Source organism: Anguilla rostrata, chromosome 14, assembly GCF_018555375.3.
Source record: "Anguilla rostrata isolate EN2019 chromosome 14, ASM1855537v3, whole genome shotgun sequence".
Taxonomy (NCBI): domain Eukaryota; kingdom Metazoa; phylum Chordata; class Actinopteri; order Anguilliformes; family Anguillidae; genus Anguilla; species Anguilla rostrata.
In genome coordinates this window covers 2,138,543-2,156,824 of record NC_057946.1, presented here as the reverse complement: position 1 = coordinate 2,156,824, position 18,282 = coordinate 2,138,543, and the positions used below count along the sequence as shown (strand labels likewise).

General features: G+C 52.2%; 1 protein-coding gene across 1 annotated transcript in view; it reads right to left on the bottom strand.

Annotated features, from left to right (window-relative positions):
- The window catches only part of slc12a2 (solute carrier family 12 member 2), a 68,238-nt gene that overhangs the window by 4,811 nt on the left and 45,145 nt on the right, over window positions 1–18,282 (bottom strand). Inside the window, 13 exon segments of the mRNA XM_064306943.1 lie at window positions 540–607; window positions 1,158–1,293; window positions 2,340–2,426; window positions 4,326–4,437; window positions 5,110–5,232; window positions 6,540–6,614; window positions 8,600–8,682; window positions 9,532–9,615; window positions 11,094–11,200; window positions 12,717–12,857; window positions 13,942–14,053; window positions 15,711–15,810; window positions 17,902–18,057. Coding sequence (XP_064163013.1) covers window positions 540–607; window positions 1,158–1,293; window positions 2,340–2,426; window positions 4,326–4,437; window positions 5,110–5,232; window positions 6,540–6,614; window positions 8,600–8,682; window positions 9,532–9,615; window positions 11,094–11,200; window positions 12,717–12,857; window positions 13,942–14,053; window positions 15,711–15,810; window positions 17,902–18,057 — 1,384 coding nt within the window.

Genomic DNA, 18,282 nt, shown 5'->3' with positions numbered 1-18,282 from the left:
CGCTGAGTTCAAAGGTCAAGTGGCCTTAACTAAGAGTCATTAAGCCATAATGCGATTCCCCTCACAGACAGACCGGAAGCACAAGAGCTCTGTCCTTCTGAGGCCAACCCAGCAGCCGTGTGGCTGAAGAGACTCTAAATAACAGCCTGTTCCCCCGTAAAACAGGGTGAACGACACACTTGTGCGTAACCACCATCATCAGCACAGAGTGGATGAAGGGCCTCTCAGCGCTGCTTCTCTGAGTGCATTTAACTGCACAGCCCAGCGCATCACAACAGAGAGAGGAGCCCGACTGAGGAGACTGTGTGAGGTGAAGAGGCTGTTACACACACACACACACTATCGCATACGCACACTATCACACACGCACACGCATCACACACACACACACACCATATCACACACATCACACACTATCACACACACACAAACTCACACACACACACATTACACACGCATGTGCACACACACACACACACGTTTATCTGTAAATAAAATTCACTCCATTCCCTTTCCCCTTCCCATGATCCTTCACTCACATGACGATGAGGTTGGCGGTGCTCGAGTGCTCCTTCAGCAGCTCGTTCAGTCTTATCTGGCGGTTCGACTGAAACCAAAACAAAGGAGGCCGTCAGGAAGGAGACAGTCAGAGTCAGGTTACCGGGAGAAACGCTCCTTTATCTCCTCTAACTACCGTGGCCCTGTAGAGCTGCAGCTCGTTGGGGTTAGGGTTAGGGGGTACACGTTTAGGGTAAGGGGGGTACAGGGTTAGAGTTAGGGGGTACCTTGGCCCTGTAGAGCTCCAGCTCGTTGGGGTTAGGGTTGGGGGTAGGTCACAGGGTACGGGTTTAGGGTACCATTGCTCCATGATACTCCAGCTTGTTGGGGTTAGGGTTAGGGGGTACAGGGTTAGGTAAGGGGGTACGGGTTAGGGCTTGGGGGTTAGGGGGTACAGGGTTAGGGTTTATGGGGTACCTTGGCTCTGTAGAGCTCCAGCTCATTGGGGTTGGGGTTAGGGGGTACAGGTTTAGGGTTAGGGGTACAGGGTAAGGGTTATGGGGTACCTTGGCCCTGTAGAGCTCCAGCTCATTGGGGTTGGGGTTAGGGGGTACAGGGTTAGGGGGTTAGTGAGGTACAGGGTAAGGGCTATGGGGTACCTTGGCCCTGTAGAGCTCCAGCTCGTTGTCGGTGATCCTCCACGGCTCCTCGGCCTTCAGCCTCTCGGCCGCCTCCTGCTCCATGTCGTCCTCCTTCAGCCGGTACGGCTCGATCATCTCCTCAAAGGCCGTCACACTGGGGGGGGGGCAAGGGGGGGGGGGGGCACAGGCGTCAATCACAGAACCACTGAGTCATAATAAACATCCAGCTATGTCACCACAAAGTAATGTTAAGGGGCATCACACTGACAGTTGACAGTGACAAAATCAGCCACACCGTTTGAAGGGAATTATTGTGCTGTTATTTGAATCTAACGCGTCTGTGATGGCAGGTTTTGGCAGAGAGAAAAAGCAGCTTTCACCGCAGGCCAATGCGCACGGCTGGCAGGGAAACGGGCAGAAGTCCTGTTCTAAAATAAGAGAGACTCGGCACTCAAAACTCAAGAATCCCTGAGTTAAAAGCGGTCAATGGGCCGCTTCTCTTGAAATCCCCTGGAATTCCTGTGTCGATTCATCACACTTTGCATACACCACTTAGCCCATGCTTCACGCTCACATGCGATCAGCGGGGTCGGCCAGTAACCACAAAACGGCTTTGCTTCAGGAAATAGCTGCTTTGTGCCAGACTCTTCACTGGATTTTTTTTGGAGCTTAGTTGTGACTTATGTACGTCAGCCATTTGAGAAGAGCGTGAAGCAGTCTGCGTTAGCAGCAAAGCTTTCTGGCAAACTGTGACCAACAGCTCAGTGCAAAACACAGCTTAAAGACATGTTTACGTTTAGCACGTAGCTGAAATACAGAATCGGCTACGGGGGAGAAACATAACATCTGGCACTTCTATATCTGGCAGTGTGATCACCTTCCAAACACGCTACTGTAAACCTAACTCGAGCACAGCCGCGTGCGGCATCTACGGCAGCTGCGGGTGAGAAATGCATTCTGGGAGAGAGAGAGAGAGAGAGAGAGAGAGCTACTTGGAATGTAAAGTCGGACGGAATGTTTGTGTTTCAGTGTTCTGTGATGATGTGCTTGACCACACGTCTTCCATCCACGGGCGTGCGGTGGCCCCCCTAGATCTGCTAGCTCGAGCGAGGGGGGGTGGGGGCTCTCAGAAAGCCGAGGCTTTAATGATTCATATTTCAGCAGGAAGTTTGTGGCTTTTTCATGCGCTGCGACTCTTACTTCTCTTTCTTTGGCTTGGTGTTGATGTCTCCGAGGACGGTGATGTCGGAGAAGTCTATCCTGAATTTGCTGAGCAGCGTAGCCATCCTGTTTGGGAAGAGAGGGACAACAGAATCTTTAGAACACCCCCCAAAAAATATCACATCAAAGGGCGTTATGCCTGAAAGAACTGACAGGTTTGAGATAAGAAGCTGCATTATGCTTTCATATTTTGAAGCAAAGAAAAAAAAAAAAAGGTAAGTAGATATTACTTGTGTTTTTAATCGTTTGTCTGACAAAGTGAAAGTCGTCTGGATGCACACAACAGGCAAATAAAACATCTAAAGTTCTAGCACAAACTCTGTACGTTGTACGTGTGTCCTGTTTATTACACAGCAATAAAATATTAAAAATATAACATAACCCAACGTAAGACGAGAACAGGCCATTCAGCACAATTAATATGTTTAATTTTATTTTCGGTTGGAGCCATTTCCCATGATGCACTGAGCCGGCCCACAGTAAGAGAAGGACATGGCCGCTCTGACACTAGGTCTACATGCATGCCGCAGTAATCTACTGCAGAAGAGCACAGGAGAGCACAGGTGAGCACAGGGGAGCATAGCTCAAAGCACAGTAGAGCACAGGGGAGCACAGGAGAGCACAGCTCAGAGCACAGGAGAGCACAGGAGAGCACAGCTCAGAGCACCGCGGCTGGACAGGGCTGGAAAGGGCTCACGCGCTGCCAGCATGGCGGGGAAAGAATGACTCAGCGTTCTACACGTCACTTTCAGCCTCCGCGCCCGGGCCTGAGCTGCTCACACTGCAGAGCAGCACACACTGCAGAGCAGCACACACTGCAGAGCAGCTCACAGGCACCACGGTACTGACAGGGATACAAGCTGCTCTGGAGTCACACAAAGAGCACACACACACACACACACACACAAGCACACACAAGCACACACACATACACACACGCACACACAAGCACACACACACTGTACATGTGCAAACACACACACCGCACGGTTTCTGCAGGGAGGGGAGGGGCCAGCGTTGGTACAGGGCTAATTATAGCCCGCAGAAGAAGCAGCAACAGCTGCTGGGGACAATGTGAGACGCTTGTGCCGGACAATTCTACCCCCCTCCCCCCCCCCGGCATCGCCCCCCGGCCCCCCCCCCAACCCAACCCCACCGACCGGCTCTTTATCTGCGAACCGCGCTCATTCGGTTATTAAAATAAAAACAATACATGCTGTACAATTTTACCATCAAATGAATCACAACAGAACAAAGCCAGACACAGAAAAACAACTACAAAAACCATACGTGCTGTACGACTTCACTATCGAAATAATTACAACGGAACAAAACCAGACACAGAACAGTAATTATACAAAAGCCATACATGATGTACCACTTTACTATCAAAATAATTACGACGGAACAAAACCAGACACAACAGCAACTATACAAAAACCAGCAGGCGTAAAATAATCATCCCCAAACGCACGTTATCTCCATTACCGTACGAAATGCTCTTGACTAAGCAGCGCTTTTGGAAGCCGCATAAAAAGTTACAAAGCCATGTGCTCTATACTCCTATAACAGTGAGAAAATAACGCTCTACTTACACACTAAAGACACTCTTCTGCACTGCCGCGTAAACACGATAAGCTGAAAGGGTGCTCTCTCTGACAGCAAAGCATTCTGGGATGGCCACTCGGATGAAAGTAAATAAAACTGAATAGAGGCCATTCCCATGTAAACAAACCTTACGTTTATGTATGCATGTATGTGAGTATGTATGTATGTATGTATGTATGTATGTGTATACGCATGTGTACGTAGACTTTCCGTGTTTGTGCAGTAATCAGGAGAGCACATTCTGCAACGCCCACAACCAGCCGTCTGTGGCCTCCAAAACAGACGAGCAGCAGTTTGTGGATGCGGTGGAACCCGGGGTTTGGGATAAGTGCGGGAGACGGACGGACGGACACTCACGCTCGGCGGTCGTGGTCGATGCGGTTGATCTTCCCGCCGATGAACACGCGGATCCTGCAGTCCTTCCACCTCTTCTTATTGGTCAGCAGGTAGGGAATGAGCAGCGTCAAGCCTGCGGGAGCACCAGCAACAGGGTGACTGAGTGACTGAGTGACTGAGTGACTGAGTGAGTGAGTGAGTGAGTGAGTGAGTGACTGAGTGAGTGAGTGAGTGAGTGAGTGAGTGACTGAGTGAGTGACTGAGTGAGTGAGTGAGTGAGTGACTGAGTGAGTGACTGAGTGACTGAGTGACTGAGTGACTGAGTGACTGAGTGACTGAGTGACTGAGTGACTGAGTGACTGAGTGAGTCAGTCAATGGATGAATGAATGAATGGGCAAACAATAAATGGATGACTTTCAGGATGCCTTTTTGTAGCCCATTAAGGTTAAAAAAATATGTGCACTTCTGTTCTTAACTGAACATTCTAATGCTGATGATGTCACAATCATTACAGCATTAGAGTGTTCTTAACTGAGCATTCTGAAGCTGATGTCACAGTCACTGCTGGAGACTGAGAGCAGCGGAGTTCTAGAACACTGACTTGTGGACATTCCATAAAACCTGTTCCTCACAGGGATAAATTCTCTTTCCCCTTCTCTACCCCAGTTTGGAATGTCCAATCGTGAATTTCTACAGGAAGCTCTGCTCATTGGTTGAGGAGAACACAGACGTTCTCCTCTGAAGCACGCGATGGCAGTCGCCGCGTCTCGTCACGCGGCAGTTCGCGGGGCGGCCGGGACGTACCGCCGTCGTCGAACAGCCACCACACGTCCACCGTGCCCTTGCCCTGCTTCTTCTGGAACTGCTGACTGGCCTCCAGCAGCCTCTGATCCGCCACGTTCAGCTGCACCGTCGGGCTCTTCTTATCTGCAGGACACACACACGCATGCGCGCACACACACACACACACGCACACACACACAGGGAACATACACACAGAGGCAGCACGTCACATACATGGTCTGCCAGGTCAGCATTTACCGTTGCTGGGAAACTAAGTACTGCAGACATTTATGGATTTACTCTCTAACAACGTAAACATCTGTGAAAGCAAACAGGACATTAATATACACACAGAGCTAATCTGAACCTCTCTCAATCTCCCTTTACCCCCTGTAAGCCTGTCTCCCTCTCTCTCTCAAGCTCTCTACCCCCGTAAGTCTCTCACACTCTCTCACTCCCTCTCTTTCCATCTCCTTCCCTCTCTCTCTCTCTCTCTGTCTCCTTCCCTCTGTCTCTCCATACGTGGTGAAAGACTCCCACGTGTGGGATTAGAGGAATGTGCTGTACCTCTCATTTGACCCCAATCTCACATCCCCCAGAACAAGAGGACCCACAGACCCATAGAACCACAGACCCACAGTCCCACAGACCCATAGAACCACAGACGCACAGACACACAGAACCACAGGCCCACAGTCCCACAGACCCATAGAACCACAGACACACAGACCCATAGAACCACAGACACTCAGACCCACAGAACCACACCCACAGACGCTGGGACAGGCCCTGTCACACACGGCACAGAGCAACATTACTCCCTAGCATCACACAGAAAAGAGGAGAAGGATAACTGGGGGGGGGGGGGGGAACAGAAACTCCCTTCTGAGGAGACATGGGAAAGAGGAGCTAAGGAGGAGGCGCAGTTCCAGGAGGAGGCGCAGAGCGCGACAGCCAAACGGGAGAAGGTTCCGGCGCTTTGACAGAGCACATAAACACACACAGGACCAGAGGCACAGCAGCCTCCGGAAACCAGAGAGGGGAGGAGAGGAGAGGAAGAGAGGAGAGGGGAGAGAGAGAGAGGAGAGTGAGACAGGACAGGAGAGAGAGAGAGAGAGAGAGAGAGAGAGGACAGTGAGACAGGAGAGGGGAAACTAGAGGGGGGAGAGGAGGGGAGAGGAGAGAGAGAGAGAAAGAGAGAGGAGGGGAGAGAGTAGGGGAGAGGAGGACAGAAATAGGAGAGAGAGAAGAGAGAGAGAAAGGAGAAAAGAGAAAAGGAGGAGAGAGAGGAGCAGAGAAGAGGAGATGACAGAGGAGAGGAGGAGAGAGCAGGGGAGGAGAGGAGAGGATGAGAGGATTGGAGGAGAGGTGAGGAGGATAAACAGAAAGAAAAGGACGGAGTGACCGGATGAATAAAGGGGTAGGCGGAGCGGAGAGGTGGGGGTGCCTGCCTTTTTTCAGCAGTGGCTGCGTGGGGGCCTTGACGTCGTCGTCGTCGTCTGGATAATGTTCGGGGGGGTGGGGGGGGGGAGATGGGGAGATGGGGGGGTGGGGGGGAGGGGGAGGGGGAGGGGTGGGGAGAAAAAAAAAGTGGGTTAACAGTGGCAGTGCAGTGATGGGAAACACATGCGTCAACACAGCGCTACAATGAGCAGCCTGTTCAGCCTCCGCTCCATTAGCCAGCAGCCCAAACGCACAGAGTGTCCTGAGAGAGGAAACCTCCAAAACAAACCGCCAGGCTGAGAGCGCACCTCCGCCCCCCGCCCCAATCCCCCACCCCCTCCCCACACACACACACCCTGCGCCCGGGGGGGGGGGGAGGGGCATAGCCTTTCCCTACGCTCAACACAAACCCAGAGGGGGGACTGAATTTCACCGAAAGCAGCTTGGACCCCCTCTCCCCCCCCAACCCCCGCCCCCTTCTCCAAAGGGTCAGAATAGCCTATGAAACACACACCCTCTGTACTCACAGGCCCCAGGAAACAGGCCTCTGCTGAGCCTCACGCAGAGCCTCGCGCTGAAGCTGAGAGTTTAAAAGCAGCCTCTGCTCTGCTCTCAGCCCGTTAGCTCTGCTCTGCTCTGAGCCCGTTAGCTCTGCTCTGCTCTGAGCCCGTTAGCTCTGCTCTGCTCTGAGCCCGTTAGCTCTGCTCTGCTCTGAGCCCGTTAGCTCTGCTCTGCTCTGAGCCCGTTAGCTCTGCTCTGCTCTGAGCCCGTTAGCTCTGCTCTGCTCTGAGCCCGTTAGCTCTGCTCTGCTCTGAGCCCGTTAGCTCTGCTCTGAGCCCGTTAGCTCTGCTCTGCTCTGCCCTGAGCCCGTTAGCTCTGCTCTGAGCCCGTTAGCTCTGCTCTGAGCCCGTTAGCTCTGCTTTGAGCCCGTTAGCTCTGCTCTGAGCCCGTTAGCTCTGCTCTGAGCCCGTTAGCTCTGCTTTGAGCCCGTTAGCTCTGCTCTGAGCCCGTTAGCTCTGCTCTGAGCCCGTTAGCGGACTGAGCCGCGGCGACCGGGACAGCCGGCGAGTGAACCGAGCGTGCTCCGCTCCCGTATCGCTGTTAAACAGGGCTTCTGTGGGACGCGCCGCGCCCGTCCCGAGCTGCCAGTACTCAGGTGATATCGGATGATGCCTTCGACCGTTCCGCAGTTTGGCTCATCGTTACAGCAGCAGCAGGGAAAGCGCTAAATTTAGCCGTGCTGGAAGCTGCAGAACCGAAGCGTGAGAAACATCAGCCCCCCTCCCCCGTCCCGTCCCGACCGCCCTTCCCACAGAATGTCACAGCGACCCCCCCCTCCCAGGGTCAGCGGGCCAAGGGGGGGGTGGGGGGGGTCTCTGATCTGGGAGGAAGTGGTTAGCGGATGCGGAGCCGCGAACACGACGATGGGCGAAAATGAGTCAGGCGGGACGTCCCGCACTGTGGGAACGCACCCCCCCCCGCATTGTCTCTGCAAGGGGGGCAGGGGCGGACGGAGGCGAACAGCCAATGAAATGCTACTATGGGGGGGGCTGTAGGGGGGTGGAAGGTCGCTACTGGCAACATCCCCTCTGAAGAGCAATGAATGACAGGAGCCCCCAGGAAACTGAAATGGGGGGATTTAAGGGGGTGTGAGGGGGGGGGGGGCTGGAGTGGGACGGGTGCGGTGGAGATGGAAAAATCACTCTCTCCCAAGGGTGCAAGCTCCTCATCAGCTAGTCATATCGAGCTAAGTTAGCATCACATCGAGCTAAGTTAGCGTCATATCGAGCTAAGTTAGCATTTGCAGCAGCCACGGCCAGCTCTGTCCACTCTGCACTCCTCTACGCTCTCAGTCGCACACAGGGGTGCACCTTCTGCGCCCTCTCACTTTTTACCATCACCATAGTCTGGGGGTACTCCTCTCCCCCTTCTCAGTGGGGGGCAGTTGGGGGGCAGTTGAGGGGCAGTGAGGCAGTGGGGCAGCAGTTGGGGCAGTTGGGGGCAGTTGGGGGCAGTGGGGCGTGGGGGCGTTGGAGGAGCCGAGGCAGTACCTTTGATCGCTGGGCTGTCGAGCAGGGGCTGGATGAGGGCTTGGAGGAGTCTCCGTCCGAATCTTTGCTCATGTCGATCGACACAAGACGTTATCCAGGTCTTCCTGTGAGAGAGGTCATGGGGGGGGGGCAGAAAGGCTTGATGAGTTCACCCTTTGGACCGAGCCTACAGGGAACCTAGCGCTCCATCCAAACAAATTACTACAATAAAGAAAGGCTCTGTCCTTTCAAAAACAGCTCCATCAAGATTTAAACTTGATTTACACACACACGGCGACTCTATTCCATCTCAAACCCAATTCCGGCAGAGTCGTTTATCCTCCAGAAACACGGGTTTGTTCTGAAGCCACTTTCAAACCATTTTCAGCAATTAAGATTAATTTACGCAGGCAGGCCGGGGAAATAAATCAGCTCCACTGTGCTGGTCCGACCAGCGAAAGGCTGAACGAGGCTGGTGTTGGTATAACCCCCCGTTCCCCTAGCAACAGTGTGTGAATGTGTGTCATGTGAGTTCCCCCAGAAAGACAGTGTGACTGTGTGTGTGTCTGTGAGTGTGAGTGTCTGTGTGTGTGTGTGAGTGTGTGTGTCTGTGAGTGTGTGTGTCTCTACACAGTTTATATTAATAAACAAATACAAATGCTCTCGGACTAAAGAGCACAAATTTGCATTCTTACGTTTGCATCAGAACTCTAAAACTGTTGCCACACTTCTGTCCTGAAAGCTGCTTATGAAATGTGTCATAGTACAGGCCTACCATTGAGCAATTCTGAGCAAAGCCTTAAATCGCCTTCAATTAAAGAATGCTTTATTTCAAAATCACTTCCGGCCTGAGAAAAACCATCAAACGTAAACAAAATCTCTTTGGGTCAGCCAAAGAGAAGTTAGACAGGTGGATTATGGGTATACAGGTGCTGTGGGGTATCTGGAGGGCATTAAATCCATGACGAACTTACCTTGGCCTTGGATATGGGAAATGTCCAAGCCCTCCTTCAATCTGATAACAACCGCTCCATACTGGAAATCAAACACGTCACTGGAATGGAATTAAAACAAAGTCTGTTAGCGATTCGCAGGAAGTGGTCAGACGCGGCGCAGACGTGTATACGCCACGCTCCATTAAAGTCCCCGCACTTCAAGAGCATTGCACTCAAAACGTTCCGGAAAAGCCTGCAAGCTCTCTCAGCGGAAACAAACAAACAAACAAACAAGCAAGCAAACAAACAGACACTTGTACAAACGGTACAAAAAGTCAAGACTCAAAAAAAAAAAAAAAACTAATTGTTACCGGAGCATATTTTCCACATGTGGCAGCCACACACAAATTTTAAAAAAGCACCGGTATAGAACAGATTAATAAGCCCGTTTCCTCTTCATTCAAAGCGGCAAAGTGATTAACAGAACACGGACAAATGTTCTTGTTAATCAAATGTTCTGACAACCCTAACCCTAACACCCCCCCCCCCCACCGTCTCTGAGCCCCCACACCCCCCAACGTTCTACAGTATGGCCATACCGTGCGATTAAATGAAAAATGGGTGGGATGCATGAGGACTGAATCATCGCTAAACTCTTCAGCACATGTGCTAATCTCCCTTCAAACTCTGGCGGAGAGCAGAGCTCTCCTCGGTCCCAGTCCCTTTCTTCTCTCCCCGCGTGCACTAATCACACAAACCCCGCACGTCCAAGCAATTACTGGAGGGAAAACGGCGAAGGAACAACGGTTTGGACTTACAGGTCAGTCCTGCGTACTTTTTTCCTGGTAGCGTGAGGGGGATTTCCGAGAAAACTACTAAAAGCACATCTAATCCTTTCTGGTCTCTCACATAAACTGTGTCCTTGCATTGACCAGGATGGGCTTTGATGGAATGGGATTGCGCTCAACTCACTGGATCAGGTTGTTTATGATGGAACAGGATGGTAATGAACTCACTGAATCAGGTTGATTTTGGGTGGAACATGATGGTAAATAAACTCACTCAATCAGGTTGAGTTTGGGTGGAACAGGATTGTAATGAACTCACTGGATCAGACTGATTTCGATGGAACAGGATGGTAATAAACTCACTGGATCGGGTTGATTATGGATGGAACAGGATGGTAATAAACTCACTGGATCGGGTTGATTATGGATGGAACAGGATGGTAATAAACTCACTGGATCAGGTTGATTATGGATGGAACAGGATGGTAATAAACTCACTGGATCAGGTTGATTTTGATGGAACAGGATGGTAATTAACTCATTGGATCAGGTTGACTTTGGGCGGAACAGGATGGTAATAAACTCACTGGATCAGGTTGATTTTGATGGAACAGGATGGTAATAAACTCACTGGATCAGGTTGACTTTGGGTGGAACAGGATTGTAATGAACTCACTGGATCAGACTGATTTCGATGGAACAGGATGGTAATGAACTCACTGGATCAGGTTGATTTTGATGGAACAGGATGGTAATAAACTCACTGGATCAGGTTGACTTTGGGCGGAACAGGATGGTAATAAACTCACTGGATCAGGTTGATGTAGGTCTCCACATCCCTCATGTCTCCTTCCCTCCAGTCGTTCTTGAAGCCGAGCACCAGGGTGTTGGGCTTCAGTCGGCCGAGTCCAGAGGCCTGAAACACAGAGAGGCCCGTCAGGACCAATCACAGGAGACGCACAGCCGGGATCCTCCAATCACGTTCCATACGCACGCACACGCAGCCAGGATTCTCCAATCACGTTCCATTCGTATGCACACACAGCCAGGATCCTCCAATCACATTCCATTCGCACGCACACATGGTCTGGATCCTCCAATCACGTTCCATTCGCATGCACACACACCCACACGCACAGTCAGGATTCTCTGATCTGCTCCTGACCCACTTAATCTGACCGTTCTCACTTGCAGCCATTCACACTTACGCCTATTGTCATGCAACCAATCACAGTGCAGCTCTAACCATGCCTCATTGATTCAGTCAGTGTCCACAAAGATATGCTTTTAAATTTGAGCAGTATTGTCCTGACGTCCCTGCAACTATTTCTTTCTGGGGCAAAATACTTTTTAAAAAAATGGTGAGCAAAGGGCAAAAATTTTCCTTGTACTATTTATGACACAATGTGTGAATGTTGCTGTGTTTATACAAGATAGCCGCCTTTTCACAACCTGCATAACTGTCACTTATAATTGCTATTTGGGGGTTCAGGCCTGGTGTTTGCTCCAGCTCCTGCCTTGCTGCTCTGTAAAGTGTCTTTGTGACTGCTCTCTGTAAAAAGCACAATACAAATAAAATAGAACTGAATGGAATATTGTGAGAGGTACACCAGCACTAAGCAGATCCAGACCAGACCCAGACCAGACCCAGACCAGGACATAGTCATAATTCCTGACGCGTCTGAATAATATGATTTTTTTCCCCCCTGAATGATCAAAGAGCTAAGACCGCTTCTGCAGCCGGCAGTCCTCCACACCCCAGGCGGCCTGGTGAACAGCCCTGGTGAACAGCCCTGGTGAACAGCCCTGGTGAACAGCCCTGGTGAACAGCCCTGGTGAACAGCCCTGGTGAACAGCCCTGGTGACAGCCCGTGAACAGCCCCGGTGAACAGCCCCGGAACAGCCTGGTGAACAGCCCTGGTGAACAGCCCTGGCGCAGACATTTGGGTGAAAATGACGCTCGTTTTTAAAAGGCTCGCCCGTCTTTGTTTCCAGTCTTTCACCAGCGTTCCTCTCAGATTCCCCTGCATGCGCATGTCTAATGGGCTAAGTGAGTCTGTTCTGCTGCCCTGACAGGCCCTGTGTGTAATGCTAATGTGGGCCTCGCCCTGCCCAAACCCTCCAGCTTTCAGTGTAAACTTGTGTGTGATGGCTTCAGCTAATACTCCACTGCACAAGGGGGAAAAAAAAAAAAGACAAAACAAAATTCCACTTTGGGACATCATTTTGGCTCCAGGAGAAGTGAAATGGAGGAGTTGTTTTGCGTGCGTGTGTGAGTGACGTTGTCCGATTCAGAGAGAGAGAGAGAGAGAGAGAGAGAGAGAGAGAGAAGAGAGAGAGAGAGGAGAGAGAGAGGAGAGAGAGAGAGAGAGAGAGAGAGAGAGAGAGAGAGAGAGAGAGAGAGAGAGAGAGTGTGTTTTGGCGCCGCTCACCTGCATCAGGTACTGCGAGCCCTGCCGGAGGTCGTCGGCGAACACGGGCGTGTAGAAGGCCTTGGTCTCGCTGCGCAGGAGCCAGCGCTGGTAGCGCACCTGGTCGTTCGCCAGGTCCTTAAAGTTGTGCCTGCGGGACGTCTGGAGACCAGCGAGCGCCGTTAGTCAGCGGTGCCTAGCGTAGCATGACGTCGCACGCACGCACACGCGCACGCACACACACACACACACACGCACACACCCATGCCCACACACGCACACCCATGCATGTACGCACGCACCCAAACACACACGCGCACACTCGCACACGCACACACACACTACTGCGTTAGCGTCACCAGTGGGTTCGATCAGCTCCGGTCACTGAGCAGCCGGGAGACAGATCCATGCGGATCGATGAGTTCCGCCCATGCCGAAACTAAACAGGGACCTGCCGAACGGTTTTTCCAACCGGGCCAGCCCCCCCCCCCCGCCCCGCCTCGCCCCCCGCCCCCAGCCTCAGTCTGATCGGTCATAACGAGCGGCTCTGTCCTGCAAACACGCTGCTAGCCAGGAAAATGTACCGTCGTTAGGAGGGAATGCGTTTTGGTGTTGGCTGCGTCACCTGTGTGTATGTGTGTGTGTGTGTGTGTGTGTGAGTGTGAGTGTGAGTGTGTGTGAGAGTGAGTGAGTGTGTATATAAGTGTGTGTGTGTGTGAGTGTGTGTGAGAGTGAGGGTGAGTGAGTGTGTATATAAGTGTGTGTGTGTGTGAGTGTGTGTGAGAGTGAGGGTGAGTGAGTGTGTATATAAGTGTGTATGTGTGTGTGTGTGTGCGTGTATGTGTATGAGTGTGTGTGTGTCTGGGTGCTGGAGCTGCGAGCTCTCCCTGTAGCATGTGTTCTTGATTACTGTGTGTTTAGTAGGATGTGGCTGAGCAGACTGAAGTGCCTTTTCACACCATATCACTGCAGGGCAACAATGACATCACTACAGTCTCCACACAAACTCACACACACACACACCACATCACCGCAGGGAAACAATTACATCACTACACTCATATACACACTCAATACACACACACATCACCGCAGGGAAACAATTACATCACTACACTCATATACACACTCAATACACACACACACACCACATCACTGCAGGGCAACAATTACATCACTATAGTCTCCACACCATCTTAATGGAGCTACAAATGTATTACACACACACACACACACACACACTCACCGAGCGAATGTGTCCGCAGATCATCAGGCCCACGTTCTTGGTGAAGGCGTGGACCAGGTGGAGCAGGGCGGGGCGGGAGTTGGGGTAGCCGGTCAGCACCAGGCACTGGGGTCTGTGTGGGGGGGGGGGGATAGCGAAAAACCAGAAGAATCGACGAGTGAGACGCTGAACACAACAGCTAAGAGAGTCAGCGTGCTCAAACACCGTCAGCGCTGTCCGCCAGGAGCGTCAACGTTACCGACGGCGGGGTGGCGGGGTGGCGGGGGGGGGCTTCTCACGACCTTGAGGAAGGCTTCTTCACCTTGGCTTAAGAGCCCCGGGCGGAGAGCCCTCCAGGGCGGAGTAGCGCACATCAAAGGAAGCGGGCGAAAGGCGGAGAGGGGATTACAGGAAGTCAGGGGCCTGTTCTTACGCTCGTTAAAGGAAGCGGGCGAAACGCGGCGAGGGGATTACAGGAAGTCAGGGGCCTGTTCTTACGCTCCTTAATTCCACCGCCGCTGTCAGGCGATCCCCATAATCCCTCGCTCATCGCTATGGGAACGAGGCGGTGCGTGCGGAGGTGTGCGGGAGAACACAGAAGAAAGGACCGAGCGGATGTTTCAGACCCGCTCCAACTCGCCCTGTGCTTCCACATCCTGGGCTCAGCCTGACTCACACGTCCGATTTCACTCGAAGACGCTACACAATCAAAGTCTTAATTTAAAAAAAGATTATTATTACTATTAGGAACACATTAAGAATCAAATAAAACGCATGGTATTTTAGCAAGCCAAAAGCAGAAGCCATGCTTGTTGCGTAATGAGCATTCCTTTTACGTCAACCAATCGGTGGCGCAACAGGTTAGCAGGCTGCCAATCAGAAATGTTCCAGATGAGAGCACACTGACAAAGGGAACAGTCATATGAATGACAGGCGTAAATCGGGAGGGGGGGTTGGGTTATTTCCCTCTCCGTGAGACGCACACAAAGACGCCGCAGTCTCAGACGGCCGCGCCCGCCCGCCTAAATTATTCATCCCAGCGCCGTGCGGGGGCCGACCCCCTCGCTGCCCCACAGGGGCACGTCCTTTGTTTTTGGGAAGGGGGGGGGGGGGTAACGTGAGGACGGAAAAACTGCATTGCTGTGCCAAGAGCCCCATTACGCAACCCCCTCCCCCCCACCCCCACCCCGTTCACAAACACCTACTTATCCCCCCCCAGGCCTCACCCCCTGCCCCCCCCCAGTGTGTGACATAGTGTTTGAGCGCAAGACTCATTATTTAAATTAAAAAAACACCTAAGAGGCCAAAACAAATGGGCCAGTGTAGTGAACGCGTACGAGGCACTTAGACGTGCCAAGTGGAGGGAAAACATAAAAATAAAGTACAGACAGGAAAGAGCCCATATTTCTGTGGACTGAAACAGTATGAGACTTGCCACTGTGGGAAAATGGTGCAGGATAGGAAGGAAATGTATACGTTCTTTAAAGAGCAGTCCACTGAAATGCTGACACGCCGATGCTTCTGGTGGCTAACTGGGCGAGATAAACGCTGTTTTCTGGACCTCGTAAAAACGGGAACTCCGCGCAGGTGTGAGCGCCGCGATGCGCGGTTCTACACTACGACAGACGCTGAGGACTCGGAAGATGAAGGGCCCAGGTGAGCAGGTGTTTGGCAGGGGTGTGGCAGGTGTGTGGACAGGTGTGTGGGCGGGTGTTTGGCAGGGGTGTGGGCAGGAGAGCAGGTAAGTGGCAGGTGTGTGGACAGGTGTGGGGGTGGGTGTGTGGGGTTACCTGAAGTTCTTGATGTGGTCCTCCACGGCGCTGAGCTGCAGGCTGTGGGTGAGGGCCTGGTGGTACGTCAGCGCTTGTGTGGACGAGCCCCAGTTCACATCTGCCAGGGAAAACAGAGCCTGGTTCAGCCCTCAGTAACTGACCCAGCAGCAGCTGACCCAGCACTAAACCCAACCCCCTCCTACCCAGCACTAAACCCAACCCCCTCCGACCCAGCACTAAACCCAACCCCCTCCGACCCAGCACTAAACCCAACCCCCTCCTACCTAGGATCATCTGACCCAGCACTAAACCCAACCCCCTCCTACCCAGGATCATCTGACCCAGCACTAAACTCAACCCCCTCCCCCCTTGTCCAGGATCAGTTGACCCAGCAGCTGCTGGGTCACAGTGCTGGAGACTGGATCAGAGCCACCCGGGGGGTGCTGAAACAGGCTCCTGCAGACTTGCTGAGGCTCCACAAAAAAAAAAAAACTCTCCAGGCTGACCTTTGACCCCAGAGAACTACATGGAGCTCCAGCCTCATCAGAACTTCGTACCCACAGACTCAGCAGCGTGAGGTGGAGCAGGACGCCGCGTTCCTGCACATTAAGGGGCACGGGGGCTCAGTCTGCGCACCGCACCGCTCTTCGTCAAAGAGGCGGGCGCGTTATTCGGAAACTCTCCGAGCGCCGCTGGAGCTCATTCTCCCAGAGCTCTGCGAGTCGGCGGGGGCGGCGCCGGTAACTTCAAGGCTACGTTTTTAGCAGGAGAACTCCGGCGACCCCGTCGTCGCCATAGAAACCACCTGGCTGAATAAAAATAGCACCTGTAGACGTCTGAAAGGCGGTGACGGGCGAGAGGTAGCACTCCTCGCCGAAAATCTAAAAAGATCGTTTCGCCAACGCGACGTCGTTTCGCACGGAAACTATCAAAGCTGGCGGTCGAGTTTTTAGGACCCCTAGCGAGTCGCTATTAAACCTAACATTTCCAAAATTACGAGCTACCAATAACAATAATAAAACAACAAAACTATTAGCAATACAAAAAACGCACGGCATTGCAGAACCTGGCCTGCAAGGGGAGGAGGGGAGGAGGGGAGGAGGGGAGCAGCGGTCTCTCTTTCCGCCGCGCGTTCGCGACACCTCACCGCAGGACGAGCCCGCGGTTCAGACAGAGCGCGCTCGAGGTGATCGACGCATTGTTCCGACGCGCCCCTCCGTTCGGCGCGCACCCAGCGCGTCTCTCAATCCCAGAATTCCTCACTCCGCTTGCCCCGATAGAGGAGGCGCATTGTTATGCTAATCGCGGGGCGCTCTCACACAACGGCTGTCATGTTTCAGCGATGGAAGAACATTAAATATCATTACAGGGGCCTGACACGGACTGTCTCCTCTTTTATTTTTGAAGTGGGGCGGGGGGTAGGGGGGCACATTTTTTCGCGCTTCAGAGGAGGGTGACAATGGCGCTTAACAAGCCTGCTGGGTTCGGCGAAATCACGAGCGCGAGGGCCACCTAATTTCATCTTCCTGTAAAATCAAAAACAGCAATTTGCTTTCAGACGGAGGGTAAGCAAATTAACCCGCCAAGACCTTCACTCCTCACACACTGTAGCAGGATGAAAAATAATAAAACATTCACTTAACCAATGAAAGTATTAAGATCACAACCGTGCGATTAGGACTGAACATTCTAACGCTGATGATGTCACAGTCACTGCCGGCGACTGAAAGCAGTGGAGTTCTAGAGCACCGACTTGGAATTTTGAAAAGACGTTCCGAAACAAACATAAAAAACCTGTTCTTCAAAGGATTAAAACACCCTGTTACTCTGCCTGCTGGCCTGAGAGCACATTTCGAGCAGTTTATTCATTTCTTTGGCAGTAAAAAGGCATCCGTGTATAATTTGCAATTGATACACTTCTGCTGGAGGGCGACTGAAGCACTATAAATTGCCATCATATAATGCATCCACATTTACTCTTTTTTTTTTTATTTGTCAAGAATAACATTCATTCATACAAAAAAAACGTTTTAAGACAAGTCAGTTACAGTTACAGCTAGCATGTACTTAGCTCTATGGCAGTCAATCCAAGCAAATCCAGCCGGACCCCACCCCGTTCCCCCAATATCTAGTTGATTTTCACCAGACCCCAACACATGCAATTTATGGAGGCGGAGCCTGTTAAACCGGGATGGATGTGGCGACTCACCCGGCTTCTTGTAGCTGACGTAGATGTAGAGCGCCAGGACGATGACGTTGGTCAGGAGGGCCGCCCACCAGTTGATGACGAACATGACCACGCAGCACAGCACCGCCCCCGCCAGGGACACCCACATGTTGTAGTACTTGAAGCTGGGGCGCCACCCTGTGTCCGGGAGGTATAAAGACACGCGTAAACCCCGGGCCACGCTAGTACTGTGTGTTAGTACTAAGGGCAAAGGCTGGGATCAAAATGGACTTCGAGGTCTACTGGCTGGCAGCAGCAGATTAGTGGGTGCCATTTCAGCCCCTATATACACCTACATTCTTGAAGTGGGGGGGGGGGGGTGTGCTCCTTAGAGGGGTGTGCACAGAGACCAATGGCGAGGGT